At 43.4% G+C, this 15,383-nt stretch overlaps 1 protein-coding gene across 1 annotated transcript in view; it reads left to right on the top strand.

The window, feature by feature from the left end:
• The window catches only part of CHAMP1 (chromosome alignment maintaining phosphoprotein 1), a 9,113-nt gene extending 96 nt beyond the window's left edge, over window positions 1-9,017 (top strand). Inside the window, exons 1-3 of the mRNA XM_047756156.1 lie at window positions 1-30; window positions 3,158-3,276; window positions 5,476-9,017. The exon at window positions 1-30 is cut by the window's left edge and continues 96 nt beyond it. Coding sequence (XP_047612112.1) covers window positions 5,503-7,998 — 2,496 coding nt within the window. The 5' untranslated portion in view covers window positions 1-30; window positions 3,158-3,276; window positions 5,476-5,502 and the 3' untranslated portion in view covers window positions 7,999-9,017. The remainder of the gene's footprint in view (window positions 31-3,157; window positions 3,277-5,475) is intronic.
• The last annotated feature ends 6,366 nt before the right edge of the window (window positions 9,018-15,383 follow it).

Raw genomic sequence — 15,383 nt, 5'->3', positions numbered from 1 at the left:
CCGCTTCTGGACGCCGCCCACGGCCCACCGGTGAGAAGCGGGGCGGGCGGGGAGGTGCGTCGTCGGGCCGCAACCCCGTGGAAGCCCCGGCGGCCGCCGAGGAGGGTCCGGCCGCTTCTGCCGGCGCGAGGACCCCTCCCCCAGAGCCGCGGCGGGGTGGGGCCGCGGGGGCTGGGGTGGGAGGCCCTGCGTCACCTCGCCGGAGGCTGCGGACGTTTTGTTTAAAACCCCGCCGGGAGGTGGGGACCTGGCTCCGCGGGCTCTGGTGCTGGAGGCGGCCTGCCCCCCGTCTGCGTGGGCTTTGTCATCGTTCTGCTTACAGTCAGCAGGGCATCCCGGCCTGGGAGAAGTGTGGTCGTGCGTCTGATGAGGGAGTAGTGTCCAGAGTACGTGAAGAAATCCTCCCTCGCAGCAGCAAAAAAGCAGCTTAAAAGTGGGCAAAGGACTCGAGTGGGTATTTCTCTGGAGATGTGCAAATGTCCATTGGGCACGTGAGAGGATGCTCATTAGCTATCAGGTTAGGAACATGGAAACGAGAACGAGATTCCCTTTCACAGCCACTAATGTAGTTGTTATAAAAAAGCAAAAGTGTTAGCGAGGGTGTGGAAAGATTTGAACACTTCTGCATTGGTGGCAGGAGATACAGTGGTGCACCCGTGGAAGATGGTTTGGTGGTGCCTCACGATTTTAAACAGAATTAGCAGATGATCCAGCACTTCCCCTCCTAGGTGTAAACTCCAAAGAATTGAAAGCAGAAAATCAGATACTGCACACCAGTGTTCACAGCAGCCTCATTCAAAATAATCAAAGGAGGTAACATCCTCAGTGTCTGCCAACAGGTGCATGTGGGGGAGGAGAAATGGTGGTACATTGAGTGTTACTTATCCTTAAAGAGTAAAATTATGATACATGCTTCGATGTGAGTGTGCTAAGCAGAATAAGCCAGACATAAAAGACCGAATCTTGTGTGATTGTATACTCAAAGAGACGGAAAATGGAATAGAGATGAAGGAAGAGGTTGAATGGGTACAGAGTTTGGGGTGATGGCAAGTTCTGGAAATGGATAATGGTGAATAATCCATCATTCACAACCCTGTGAATGTACTTAAGGCCACTAAGTTACGCTTTTTAAAATGGTACATTGAATGGTATGTTCACTTAAAAATGGCAGAAAGAATGGTAAATGTCTACTTTACCAGGTTTTTTAGTATATATGAAAAGGCAAAACTACAAAGATGGTTGTGAGGAGCACAGGGAGATGTTACAGCAGTGAACTTTGAGTTTGTGATGGTAGGTGCATGACTGTACACGAGGGAACCATTCTAAATTAATGGACTTTAGTTAACAACATACCTATTTATCAGTGGTAACACATCTCACATCTACCACACTAATACAGGGTGTTAAGGGAAGGGGGGGAGGATGAGAACAAGGAACTTTCTGTTTAGTATTTTTTCAAAAACTACAACTGGGAATTCCCGTCGTGGTGCAGCGAAAACGAATCCGACTATGAACCATGAGGTTGCAGGTTCGATCCCTGGCCTCGCTCAGTGGGTTAAGGATCCGGTGTTGCCGTGAGCTGTGGTGTAGGCCGGCAGCTGTAGCTCTGATTAGACCCCTAGCCTGGAAACCTCCATATGCCGTGGGTGAGGCCCTGAAGAGACCAAAAAAATGAAAACTAAAACTGCTCTAAGAATAAAGTTTAATTATTTTTTGTAAAAATCAGCAAGGGTGAAGAGCAGTGCTGGTGTGTATATACTTACAGAACCCAATTAGCTTTAAACATGCTCTGCCTATTGAGTTGTACATTTAAGACCTATGCATCAAAATGTTGTAAAAGACAACCAGTAGTGCTAGACATGAAGGGTGAAACTGGATGGGAAACGAAGATAGGTATGATACCATACAGTATGACTTCATGGAAAAATGCCTGTGATGGACTGGGAGAACACTCAGGATGAAAACTCTCCACTTGTGCTCTATGCAGGTGAAAAGTAGGATGATAAAGTTGCATTAAACTGGATGATAACTTTCATGGTCAGGCTAAGGAGCTCTGAAATCTAGGAGGAAAAAAAAAAAATACCATGATCTTGAAGCTGGAAGTAATCTCACTGTCTGACCTCTACCCAGCATGTGATTTCTGGACTCAGTTCTGCAACATCCCCATGGGAAAGACATCATTGTGTTAAAAGAGAAATCCAGGATAGAGAAACCAGGGTCTTCTTTTGTTTCCTTTGCCAAGTCAGTTTTCTCCCTCAGCATCACTTTTCTCAATTACAAAGCGACAAGGTTGGACTTAAGGCCTTTGAGGAGCCTTCCAGTCCTATACTGATCATTGGCTTCCAGTTAACGGAGGTCTCCTACCTGACAAAGCAGCTCATTCTAGTCCAAGACTGTGTAGTTTGTAAAGTGTTTTCTGTTGAGCTGAGATCTCTTTTCCTGCTGACTGCCACTTGTTGCTGCTACGACAGCTTCCATAGGATCCATAATTCCTCCCTTTTTACGTGTTTGTGCTCACAAATGACATGTTTTTAAAGATTGCCTCCCATCCTGTTTGCCTTTTTCATATTCCATGTCAGGGACTTTCTTACAGTGTCCTTTCTGACCTGAACTGGAGGGAGTGATCCACTGGGATACTCAGCCCCGTGGAGGACATGGAATACAGTTCCCTATAGTCTTATATTCTGCAATGGATACTTGGATTCTAGATGTTTGATAGATTTCTTCCAGTTGGTTTTGGCCCATTTACTGGCTTTTCAAGATCTTACTAAATTCCACAGTCCTGGTTTGGTCAGGATGTCTGAGGACGAACCCGGATAGACAGCAGAATGTTGTTCTGGTCCTTCATCAGATGTTCATTTCTTCCCTGATCTTGAGCAAGTTGTTACTGTCTGGATTTGAGTTTCCTCAACTACGAATAGACATTTTAATTGAAAAAAATATCCTCTAGTCCCAGCAGGCATCCTCTGAGCGCTTGTCACGTCCACTGAAGTCAGATGGTGGATTTGAGAAGGTTGGGTTGGGTTGGGCTTTTTGGATTGGACCCCTCTTGCTGTTGGAAGGGGCAGGATAGTGAGAGAAATCAGCAGAATTTTATTATAGAGGGCACACATTTTCTCAGAAGTAATTTTAATTACCCTTCCTTTATTTTTTTCAGGTTTGGCTTCTCAGCTTTGTCCTTCATGTACTGCAGGCTGTCTTCTGTGGTTTAGTTAAAAAGTCATGTAGACTTGCCTGCTCTTTGAAGACAGCCTTTAAGACGTCTAGGAACAGCTGGTAAGTCTACTGCGGAAGAGCACATTGGTCTGTGTTTCTTCCTCGCTCTAAAATACTCATCCTGGACTTATGTAATGATAATTCTATCAACATTGCTTTGCATGTGTTTTTGTGTGCTTTTAACATTTCTCACTTCTACCTTTTAAGAGAAGATACTATGATGGGTACAGTTTTGAAAAGTGCTTGAGGAAGGAGTCTGTAAAAGCATACATACCCATATACAAAAAGTGATGTATGAACGTGTGCTAAATATGTTAGTTACAGAATCTGCTTTAGCCGTTACTGGATTCCCATGCTGGGAGGAGCATACCAGATGGAACTGGTGGAGCATAGAGGAGAGTCTAGGGTAGGATCGCATGTGAAACGTAGTCATCGTAACGTGGAACGTGACACATCGGTGAGAAGAAGGGTTGTGTAGTGAGTGTTGAGACACCTAAACTGTGCATTTGGGGTCAACCATAGAATGGATTGCAGATACCAATGTGAAAAGAGAATGATGTTATCATTATCATAGGGAAAATACTGAGTGATTAAAAAATAGTGCAATGGAGAAGTATAATTTAAAACAGTCTTAATGGGAACACTTTAAAATTTTTAATTTTATATAAACCAGTTATGTGTAGTGAAAAAATGTATTTCAAAAGTAAGACTTGTCAACAGACAGATGAGAAGATAGTTTCCATCAAAGGGCTGATTCCTTTTACATACAAAGTCTATTAACAAATACTTAAGACAAATGTGCAGACACATACCGGGAAGAGAAATAAGCATGGCTAATGAACAGGGGGAAATGTCTAGTCTTTCTCATTAAAGAAAAGTACATTAAAAGATTAGTGAGGTGTCAGTTTTTACCTAAGAAGTAGCAAGGATTAGAAACTTAACTATACTCCGTGGATGAGGGAGTTGGGAAATTGTTCTTCATATATATACACTGTTGGGTGGTATGGAATAGTACGGCAACTTTTGGAGAGAGTGGTGAAATAACAATATCAATTGTAAATTCCCTTTGAACCAAGTAATCTATTTCTATGAATTTCCCCTTAGAAACACCCTCAGGTTCAAAGATAGGTACCAGGAAACGCAGTGCTGCTTCTTACATATATTTCCTAGAAATAAATGCCTTCTGATGCAGCAGAACTCCTAAAACCTGCGTTTGCCCTTTCTATTAGAAATATAGACACTTGGCCCAGGTGTTTCCAGAATCCCCAAAAGATGTTCTTCTCGGTTGCCTGGAACCTGGCACTGTTGTTGATTTGAGCCACAGGCAGCTTCTCTTCCCTGAATGAAAGCTTGTTGCGGAGCGGTATGTTTAGTATCTCGTCTGTCTAGTGTGCTTGTGGTGCTTTTGTAAATATAGAAGAACTTGGCTTTGGTGACATGTAAGTACCATGGCTACCCCTGGTGAGCGGTGCCGTGTGAGTACTTGTGCTGTGCATGAGTGAGTATGTTTTTAACGCTGAGCTTCTGTTACTTTTATCACCTGAGAAGACGCGCTTAAAATTGTAAAAGCTCTGTTTCTAGTAAGCAAGGTGCCTCAGGGCGGTTCTCCATTTGATGAGCCCTTTTTGGAAAGCTCCTTCGCATCATTCAAGGTCTCTGCTTGAGTCCCTTTCTTTGACAGCCTTTTCCGTATCACCTGCCACAGTCTCAGCTTCCCAGCTCATGTAATCATCATGTTGCGAGACATCCCTTTAAACGGGAATGCAAGTTGTTTTTCATAGTTAGGGTCAGTTTAGCAAATGCTTTCTGAAATGGATCTAAGGCTTCTTGCTCAGCCTTACTGCCCTAGCTTTAACTTGGACATTTCCTGAGCTTTGTGCGCTGACAGCTTATGGATTCAGGGTTTCATTGTCAGAGGCATATGCACGAGGTAAGTCTGGAGTCAGGCTTGGGTCACTGATAACCCTGTGACCTGGGTGAGTCACTTCTTTGAACATCAATGTCTTCATCTGTAAGTGGAAATAATATCTGAGTCGTACTGTTAGGGGACTTAGATGATATATGTAAACCTAGCAGAATTCCTGGAACTCCGTTAAAAATTACATATTTCTCCTTTCTCTTCAAAATTTCGGGAGAGATCATCTAGTAAATGTGTAGGCCATCCCATGCTTAAAATTATGTACATATAGAATGGACTGGAATGGCATTTCATTCAAAATTAGGCTCCCTGAAAATAATTTTTTTTCTACTTTATTGCAGCACTGTTTTTAAGGAATATAATCGTGTATGTTAGAAAGAAAAATGGAAGTGTTCCAGGAACTTCGTAAACCATCAGCACGTTTGGAGTGTGACCACTGCAATTTCAGAGGCACGGATTATGAAAATGTACAAATTCACATGGGTACCATCCATCCAGAATTTTGTGATGAAATGGATGCTGGTGGGTTAGGTAAAATGATATTTTACCAGAAAAGCGCAAAGCTGTTTCACTGCCATAAATGCTTTTTCACCAGCAAGATGTACTCTAATGTGTACTATCACATCACATCCAAACATTCAGCCCCAGAGAAATGGAATGAGAAGCCAAAAAATCAGGTAAACAAAGACGCAGATCCTGTGAAGGGCCCTCCTCTTCCCGAACACCAGAAAGTGGCCTCTAATGCAGCAGAACTCCCGAAACCTTTGCCTCCCCTTTCCATAGAAACACAGAAATTTGGTCCAGTTATGTCTCCAGAATCACCAAAACCTACACCTCCTACGTCCCTGGACACCCAGAAGCCTGGCCCTGTTGTTTCTTCTGAGCCACAGACAATTTCTCTTCCTTCTCCCGAACCTCCGAAACCTGCCTCTATTTCGTCTCCTGAACTTGTAAAACCAGTCCCTCCTATTTCTGAATCTCAGAAACCTGTCCCTATTCCTTCTCCAGAACCACAGAAACTTGCTCCTGTATCTCCTGAGCCAGTAAAGGCTGCTCTTATGAATCCTAAATCCCAGAAACACTCCCATTTCCCAGAAACACTGGGGCCGCCATCAACCTCATCTCCGGAGTCACCGGTTCTAGCTGCCTCCCCTGAACCTTGGGGGCCGTCCCCAACTGCGTCTCCAGAGTCTCGGAAGCCAGCCCGGACTATCTCCCCTGAGCCAAGGAAGCTGTCCCCATCAGAGTCTCCTGAACCTTGGAAGCCATTCCCTGCTGTCTCTCCAGAGCCTAGGAGACCGGCCCCAGCTGTGTCACCAGGTTCTTGGAAGCCAGGGACACCAGGGTCTCCCAGGTCATGGAAATCGAGTCCATCGGCATCGTCAGGGCCTTGGAAGCCTGCTAAACCTGCTCCATCTGTGTCTCCTGGTCCCTGGAAGCCAATCCCTTCTATATCACCTGGACCTTGGAAACCGGCTCCATCTGTGTCCCCTGCATCCTGGAAGTCTTCATCAGTCTCACCCGGTTCCTGGAAATCTCCCCCCGCGTCTCCTGAGTTGTGGAAGTCTGGCCCGCCAGAACTCCGAAAGACAACTCCCACCTTATCACCTGAACATTGGAAGGCGGTTCCCCCGGTGTCTCCTGAGCTCCGAAAAGCGGGACCTCCTTTGTCTCCTGAGCTTCGCAAGCCAGGCCCACCATTGTCCCCAGAGATCCGTAGCCCAGCAGGATCTCCAGAGCTCAGAAAGCCCTCAGGGTCTCCAGAGCTTTGGAAGCTTTCTCCTGATCAGCGGAAAACGTCTCCTGCTTCACTTGATTTTCCTGAGTCCCAGAAAAGTTCCCGTGGTGGTTCCCCTGATCTCTGGAAGTCTTCCTTTTTTATTGAACCTCAGAAACCTGTCTTCCCTGAGACCCGGAAACCAGGTCCTTCTGGGCCATCTGAGTCCCCTAAAGTGGCCTCTGATATCTGGAAGCCTGTTCTCTCTATTGACACTGAGCCTAGAAAGCCTCCACTGTTTTCTGAGCCCACCAAAACAGCCCCTCCTGCTTCTCCTGAACCGCGAAAACGTGCTCTCTTTCCCGAGCCCCGGAAACATGGCCTTTATCCCGAACTTGCCAAGCCTGCACTCTTCTCCGAATCTCAGAAGGCAGTTGAGCTTGGTGATGAACTACAGGCAGATGCCATGGATGATCAAAAGTGTGATGTCTTGGTTCAGGAAGAACTACTAGCTACGCCTAAGAAACTCTTAGAAGACACTTTATTTCCTTCCTCAAAGAAGCACAGGAAAGACAACCAAGAGAGCTCAGATGCTGAGCTTAATAGCAGTGAGTGTATGAAACCAGATTTGGATGCGATCGATAGTAGGGGCCAAGAATCAGGCAGTGATCAAGAGCAGGTTGATGTGGAATCTATTGATTTTAGTAAGGAGAACAAAATGGACATGAGCAGTCCAGAGCAGTCCAAAAATGTGTTGCAGTTTACTGAAGAAAAAGAGGCTTTTATCTCTGAGGAAGAGATTGCGAAATATATGAAGCGTGGAAAGGGAAAATATTATTGCAAAATTTGTTGCTGTCGTGCTATGAAAAAAGGTGCTGTGTTGCATCATTTGGTTAACAAGCATAATGTCCATAGCCCTTACAAATGTACAATTTGTGGAAAGGCTTTTCTTTTAGAATCTCTCCTTAAAAATCACGTAGCGGCTCATGGGCAAAGTTTACTTAAGTGTCCACGTTGTAATTTTGAATCCAATTTCCCAAGAGGCTTTAAGAAACATTTGACTCATTGTCAAAGCCGGCACAATGAGGAGGCAAATAAAAAGCTAATGGAAGCTCTTGACCCTCCACTGGAGGAGCAGCAAATTTGATTTTTAAACACAGTGTGGACATATGCTCCACAGAGTTGTTTCTTGAAACCATTTGTTGAAACTATGGTTGAATAGTCTAGGTGGATCATAGGTGTTGACGTTGTATGGTGTACCGTGTTTAATTGTCTCAGTAGTGTTACAGAGAATAAGCATTTGGTTATTTTTTTCTTGGTCTCTGTTTATGTGGCTAACTTGTAAGTCAGTAAATTCATATTGTATATTCCAGATAAGTAAAATTTCTCTAATTGCAGTATATTTGAAAAATATGAAGAGGTAGGTATTCCATTTAACAATCAAGAGCAAGTTTTATTCAATTTAAAACATCTAGGTAAAGTGTATCTTTTTTGTGAAACAAATTTCAGACAATGGGAATTATTTGATGGAATGTGTAAGAATTAGGCATGAAGATTTGGGGAAATTTTGTTCTCAAATGTATTTTCAGATCAAAGAATTATTTTAAAGGTTCTATTTGATCATATAAAATCAGTTTATTTATAAATCTTAAATTACTTCCAGGTGTTCATTAGCTTTTATGTCATTGAAAATTGGAATCTCAGGGTTGCTGATTTTCTGCTAAAGGGGGGAAATTGAGTCAGTTTAAAAACTAGTTTGCAGCCTTGTCCTATAGGAAACTGAGAACATGAGTGTGATTTTAGGTCTTGTCCTTCCTTGTTTCTTTGGAGTCTTCCATTCTGTACTTTACCCCAAGATCTGGCCTTTCACTTCCCTGTGCCCTCACACCAACAGGTGATCCTTACTTGCCAAACGTGTTAGAACTGTACCTCCTACTCCTGGGCCTTAGGCACCATCCGTCAGGGCTTCAGACCAGGGTAATGAGCAAGAACAGAAAGTCTTCCAGATTCACAACAAAAAATTTTATAAATAGACATTTCTGTTTAAGAATATGTCAATTTTATGTTTTTCATGGTTGTTACTGTAAATACCTTGTGCCTGTTTATGGATTATTTTATTCTAAAATATTTTGTCAAATGTGTATCAACCAGATTAAAAAACAAAGGCTTTCATGTTAGCAACATCCTTGTATGTGTTTTCTTTTGTGTAATTTTCACTGTATGAAAATTCTGTTTGGGGAGTTCCCATCTTGGCACAGCGGAAACGAATCCAACTAGGAACCATGAGGTTGCGGGTTCCATCCCTGGCCTCGCTCAGTGGGTTAAGGATCCGGCATTGCCGTGAGCTGTGGTGTAGGTCGCAGACGCGGCTCAGATCCCACATTGCTGTGTCTCTGGCGTAGGACAGCAGCAACAGCTCCGATTCGACCCCTAGCCTGGGAACCTCCTAATGCCGCGGGTACAGCCTTAAAAAGACAAAACAAAAAATTCTGTTTGGTAATAGAATACCACATTCTGTTCTCTGCTATTTCTACTTGGTTTCAGCATAGTAATTTTCCTATCTGGGGCAACATTTACTAAGCTCTGTGTTCTGAGTTCTTTGGTCAGATAGGTTGAGGGAAACACTGCCCAGTCACCCCTTGGTATCCACGGGGAATCAGTTCCAGGACCCTCTGCAGATACCAGAACCCTCCTGTGCTCAAGTCCTTTATGTAAAATCATGTAGTGTTTGCATATAACCTACACACATCTCGTATACATTGAGAGTATTTATAAAATACAGTTGCTGGCAAGTGGCAAATTCAAGTTTTGCTTTTTGGGACTTTGTGAGGATTTTCTAATGTTTTTGATCTCTGGTGGCTCGAATCCACGAATGCAGAAACCAAGGATACAGGAGGCTGGCTGTATTAGGCACTCTGTGCAGAAAATCTCATCAGTCTACCTTAGCATATTAAAGGCGATTTAACCTCTGGTAGTCAACCTGAATGCCTCATAAAAACGGGGAAGCATTTAGTGCTGCAAGGATTCTGATAACATAGGCCACATTGAGACACTGGCTTTTATTAAGTTGTTTCCAGACACTTGAACAAGGAGCGCTTGTTTTCGCAGCATCCAAATGAATATGCCTGTCGGGAGAGCCTTAAAAGCTTCAGACCTGTCCCTTCTCTGGAGAGCACGGTCTGGGTGGTTGATGGGATCGTTGGTTCACACTGGGTACCTTGACGATGAGGTCGTTCTGGAGTGTCCTTTTAGGATGATGCCAACAAGTCAGATATCTTGGATACGGACTTTGGCTTGCTGGCTCGTGTACGGACTTGTACACAGAAACCCTTTACAAGCCTGTAATCAAATCTGCTGTGTTTGAGCATGTAGCAACATGCAACAGGTTCTTAGAAGAACTTCACACTTTTTGGTGCAAGCTTCTCTCAGAATCCTTCCCATATCTTCACTCAAGGGGGAGCCCACTAGGTCCCATGACTTGCCATGTGATGTTGATTTTGTAATAATATTTTTGTAAGATAGAGGATACTATGCTGGGGTGAGTAATGGTGATACATGTGTAGTTTTGACATTAAGGCCTTAACTATAGTTGACTGAGCCACCAGGTTGTTGGCTCACTTCGCTGTGGCTTCTGGCCTTTTTCTTCTACTCGGGATAAGCTCTGCCCTCACTTGACAACCTGTTTACTTTCTTCAAGTCTTTGATAGCTCTGCCTTCTGTACAATAGCATCTCTCACTAATCAGTGTGACCCACTCTGAACCTTTGTATTTTCCTATGTAATTAGAACTTTTTAATGAACCCTCCAATGATTTTACATAATGTGAAAGGGAATAAAAACTATCATACCATCTTTTACACAACATTCATGGTTTTGATGCCATTATATTTTTGGTAGCCGATTTAGTTTTCATTCATTTGACTCAGTACTTGAACTATAGCAGATACCGCTTTTGTTTTTAATACTGTTGTGGCCTCTATAGCTTTTATCTTGGATGAAGACAAAATGACGCTGATCACATTTGATCTGCAGGCATGACAAAATTAGGACGGGTGCCTCTCTAAATTGAATTACTTAGACTAAAAAACAAAACTTGGGAGTTCCCATCATGGCGCAGTGGTTAACGAATCCGACTAGGAACCATGAGGTTTCGGGTTCGGTCCCTGCCCTTGGCTCAGTGGGTTAACGATCCGGCGTTGCCGTGAGCTGTGGTGTAGGTTGCAGACGCGGCTGGGATCCTGCGTTGCTGTGGTTCTGGCGTAGGCCGGTGGCTACAGCTCCGATTCGACCCCTAGCCTGGGAGCCTCCATATGCCTCGGGAGCGGCCCAAGAAATAGCAACAACAACAGACAAAAAGACAAAAAAGACAAAAGACAAAAAAAAAACAAACTTGAAATTGTCTCCTTTCTCAATCTAACTAGTTCTGTTCACAGGTGATTTTGATGTATTAGTTTCCTATTGCTATAACACATTGTGTGAAATTTTATGGCTTGAAATAATGCATATCTGTTTTCTTACAGTTGTGTAGCTCATAGGACTGAAATCAAGGTATCAACAGGCCTGCATTCTTTCCTGGGGGCATTTTCTGGTGTCCAGAGGCCACCTGCGCTCTTTCCTCATGGTTCCCCTCTATGTCTGGGAGCTAGCTCAGAGCATCACTGACCCTGCTCTCCTGTTATCACATGTTTCTCTGACTCCTTCCTTCATACAGGTAAGGACCTTGTGGTTACATTGGGTCCCCAGAGAATCTGGGATGATCTCCCTATTTCAAAGTCAACTAATTAGCAACCTTAACTCTCCTCTGACATATAAACTACCATACTCCAGATTCTGCCATTCAGGGCTTCGACCTCTTTGGGGGGTGTTCTGCCTACCACACATGACCTTGAAAATTGGGACTTGGATTCCTCTGCTTGGCCTATAGCAAGCCAAGTTGGGTTTCTTTGGCAACATATCTCTTGCAACGGTATGGCCTCACCGGTCTAGACCCTCATCATTGGTGCAGCAGACTGCTCCATAGTCTGGGGCCTCCAGTATCAACCCCCAACCCACCCTTTACACACCAAAATAAGGTCTCCACTATACTGATTTAATGTTGGATTCTTTACACAAAAGGGCCCCTTAAGGTACAGTCACTTAAGGCTTTCCACTGGGAAACCACACCTTCCCCAGTACATTCTCACCCCCACCTCATAATGCCTGGTTGATTTCTCCTAAGTCCCACCCTTACTGATTCTGGCATGGTTCTCTCCACCTTCCAAGGCTACTCTTGCAAGACTGCTTTTTATTTTGTGAAGACTGGAGGAGGGAGGGGGACACCATAGGACAGATTGGGACCAAATTTAGGGTTAATTCAGTGCAGAAATGCTACTTTTGTTGTGGTGGTGGTGGTGGTGGTTACAAATGCTGCACTCAATCCTGAAATGGAAAACACTCTTGGAATAAAATAGGACATTTCAACAGTTTTGACCCTGATCAATTAAGTGTCCACTTGGTTTAAGCATACTGTCCATTAACTTTTTGCTTCTAACACCAGCCAATCTATTGCAAGTATTTGCCATGGGCCACAAGGAGGATTAGATGAAATGGATGGGAAGCTTACTAAATTCTTACTTGATTGGTGTAAATGGAAAAGTTCTAGGACATGTGAACAAAATTCTAACTTGAATCATAAAAAACTGAGTCATGGTCCTGAAACCATTTCCCAGACTTGAGCCAGTTTACAGCCCTTGAATGAAGGGGGGACTGGCTCCCATTGTGCAAGGACCCCAGTATGCTGCCCAAAATGTATACTGTTAACCTTTTCCCCAGCCTTCCACAAAGGTACCGATTGCATTGGGGAAAAATAAATCATCAGACCCCTCAGGAATGCCTAGACACTGGTTCTGAACTGACACTGACTTCAGGAGACTCCAACTGTAACTGTCAATGGAGTTCAGCTCTGGTCCACCTCACAGAGGGGCCAGTGAGTCCCAAACCCTCATGTGGTTATTTCTCCTGTTCTAGAATGCATAATTAGAGTAGACGTACTCAGGAACTGGCAGTATCCCCATGCTGGTTCCCTGACCTGTGAGGTGAGGGCTATTATTGTGGGAAAGGCCAGTAGAAAGCCTCTGGAATTGCCTCAACCTGGAAAAAATGTAAATCCACAGCACGGGGCAAGAGAATTCTGGGAAGATGGCAGAGTAGGAAGCACCAGGAATCTACATCTACCTTCCCATCTAAACAACTGCACTGGTAGTTATGTCTAATTAACACTATTTTGGGACTCTGGAGTCTGCTGAAGGCTTGCAACTTCCAGAGAAGAATTGAACAGTTAATTGTGGTTGATTTTACTTAATTTTGACTCTTCACAGAGAAACAGCTACTTGTCCCCCACCCACAGCCATGCATGCAAGCATCTTGCACACAACTTGCAGGAACTAGTTTGGGTAAAAAGGACTCTGTCTTGCAAATATTGAGGATCTGTACATTGAATTCTAGTTGCCACTTTTGTTCACAGAGATGCAGACAAAGAGGTGGGCAGCCTTTTTTTTTTTTTTTTTTTTTTTGCACACCCTGCCCCCCAACCTTCAGCTGCAGTGACTTTCAGGTGATTTAAAGTATTAGCACCCTGCCCACCTCCCCCAAACCCACCCCACCCCACATACACACACTTCATTTTTTGCTTTTCTCCATTCAAGAGCCAGACATTAAAGACTAATGCATGTACATGGAAAATTTGAAAGTACCTGTGCATCCCCACGGGAAGGCTCAGAAGAGATATAAAAAGACTATTTGCACCTAGCCTGATCCTTGGCACAGAGATAGCTTACAACGGTGAGATGAATAAGTACACGAATAATAAAGCAAACAGAGCAAATCCTGGGGAAGGGGAAGAATCTGATTTCCAGAGTTACACATTACATTCGAAGGTCCAACAATAACAACAAAAAATGACAAGGCACACAGAGAAAAAGAAAAATATGGCCTATTCAAGGGAAAAGAATTCAACAGACTCTGCCTCTGAAAAAGACATAATAGCAGATACAGTAGACAAAGACTTTAAAACAATGGTCTTAAAGTTGCTTACAGAACGAAAGGAAGATGTGGAGAAAGCCAAGAAACTGGTGTTTGAACAAAACGGAAATATCCATAGAGAGATAGAAAGCTTAAGAAAGCAACAAAACATTCTGGAGCTGAAAAGTACAACTGAGGTGAAAATTTCATTGGAGGGGTTTGACGGCAGATTTGAGCAGGCAGAAAAATTCAGTGAATTGCAGATAGATAAATGGAAATTATTGAAGCTGAGGAACAGAGTGAAAAAAATATTGAAGAAAAATGAGCAGAGCTTAAGGGACTTATGGTAGACCATGATCAAATGGACCAACACATGTACTGTTGGGAGTCCCAGAGGAGAAGAAAAAGAGAAAAGGCAGGAGGAATCTTTGAAGAAATAATGGCTGAAAACTTCCCAAATGTGATGAGGTATATGAATACAAACACCCAAGAAGCTCAACAAACTCCAAGATGAACTCTGAATCACGCTGAGACATTATACTCAAACTTTCAAAACATAAAGAGAAGTTCCTGCTATGGTGCAATGGGATCAGCAACATCTCTGTAGCGCCAGGACAGTGGCCTACACAGTGGGTTAAAAGAATGCAGCTTTGCGAAGCTGTGGTATAGGTCACAACTGTGGCTTGGATCTGATTTCTGCCTCAGGAACTCCATGGCAGTGTGGCAAAAGAAAGAGAGAGAGAGATCAAAGAAACAAACAAAGAGCAAATCTTGAAAGCAGTAAAAGAACTTCATCACATGCGAAGGAGCCTCAGTAAGACTCTCCGAAGATTTTTATCACAAACTGTGGAGACTAGAAGACACTAGGCTGATACATTCTCAGTACTTCTTTAAAAATACTGTCAACCAAGAATCCCATATTCAGCAAAACTTCAAAAACTTAGGGAGTTTGTGGCCACTACATCTGTCCTGCAAGAAATGCTCAGGGAGTCCTGCAGGTGAAATGAAAGACAGTCCCCTGAAGTCATGTGGAAAAATAAAGATCTTAATAAAGGTAAAATAAGGGCAATTTAAAAAGCTAATATTTCTGTGGCATTAGCTTGTAACTGTAATTTTGGTTTGCTACATAATTTAAGAGACTAAAACACTTATTTTTTGGCCACACCCATGGCATATGGAAGTTCCTGGGCCAGGGATCAAATCCTACACCACAGCTACAGAAATGCTGGATCCTTAACCCACTGCTCCAGGCTGGGGATCAAACCTGAGCTGCCACAGAGACAACGCGTATCCTTAACCAGCTGCGCCACAGCAGAAACTCCAAGACTAATACATTTAAAGAAAAAATTATTAGTGTACAACTAGTATTACTACGTATTACTATAACTTTGTTTTGTAACTCCAAATTTTGTTTTATACATAACTTAGGAGACTAATGTTTTTAAAAGAATTATTAGTTTATATTTGGGGGACACAGTGCACAAAGATGTAATATTGTGACATCAACAACATAAAGGGCTAGGGACGGAAAGGT

Source organism: Phacochoerus africanus, chromosome 13 (assembly GCF_016906955.1).
Source record: "Phacochoerus africanus isolate WHEZ1 chromosome 13, ROS_Pafr_v1, whole genome shotgun sequence".
Lineage (NCBI taxonomy): Eukaryota > Metazoa > Chordata > Mammalia > Artiodactyla > Suidae > Phacochoerus > Phacochoerus africanus.
This window is presented reverse-complemented; position numbering and strand designations above follow the sequence as displayed.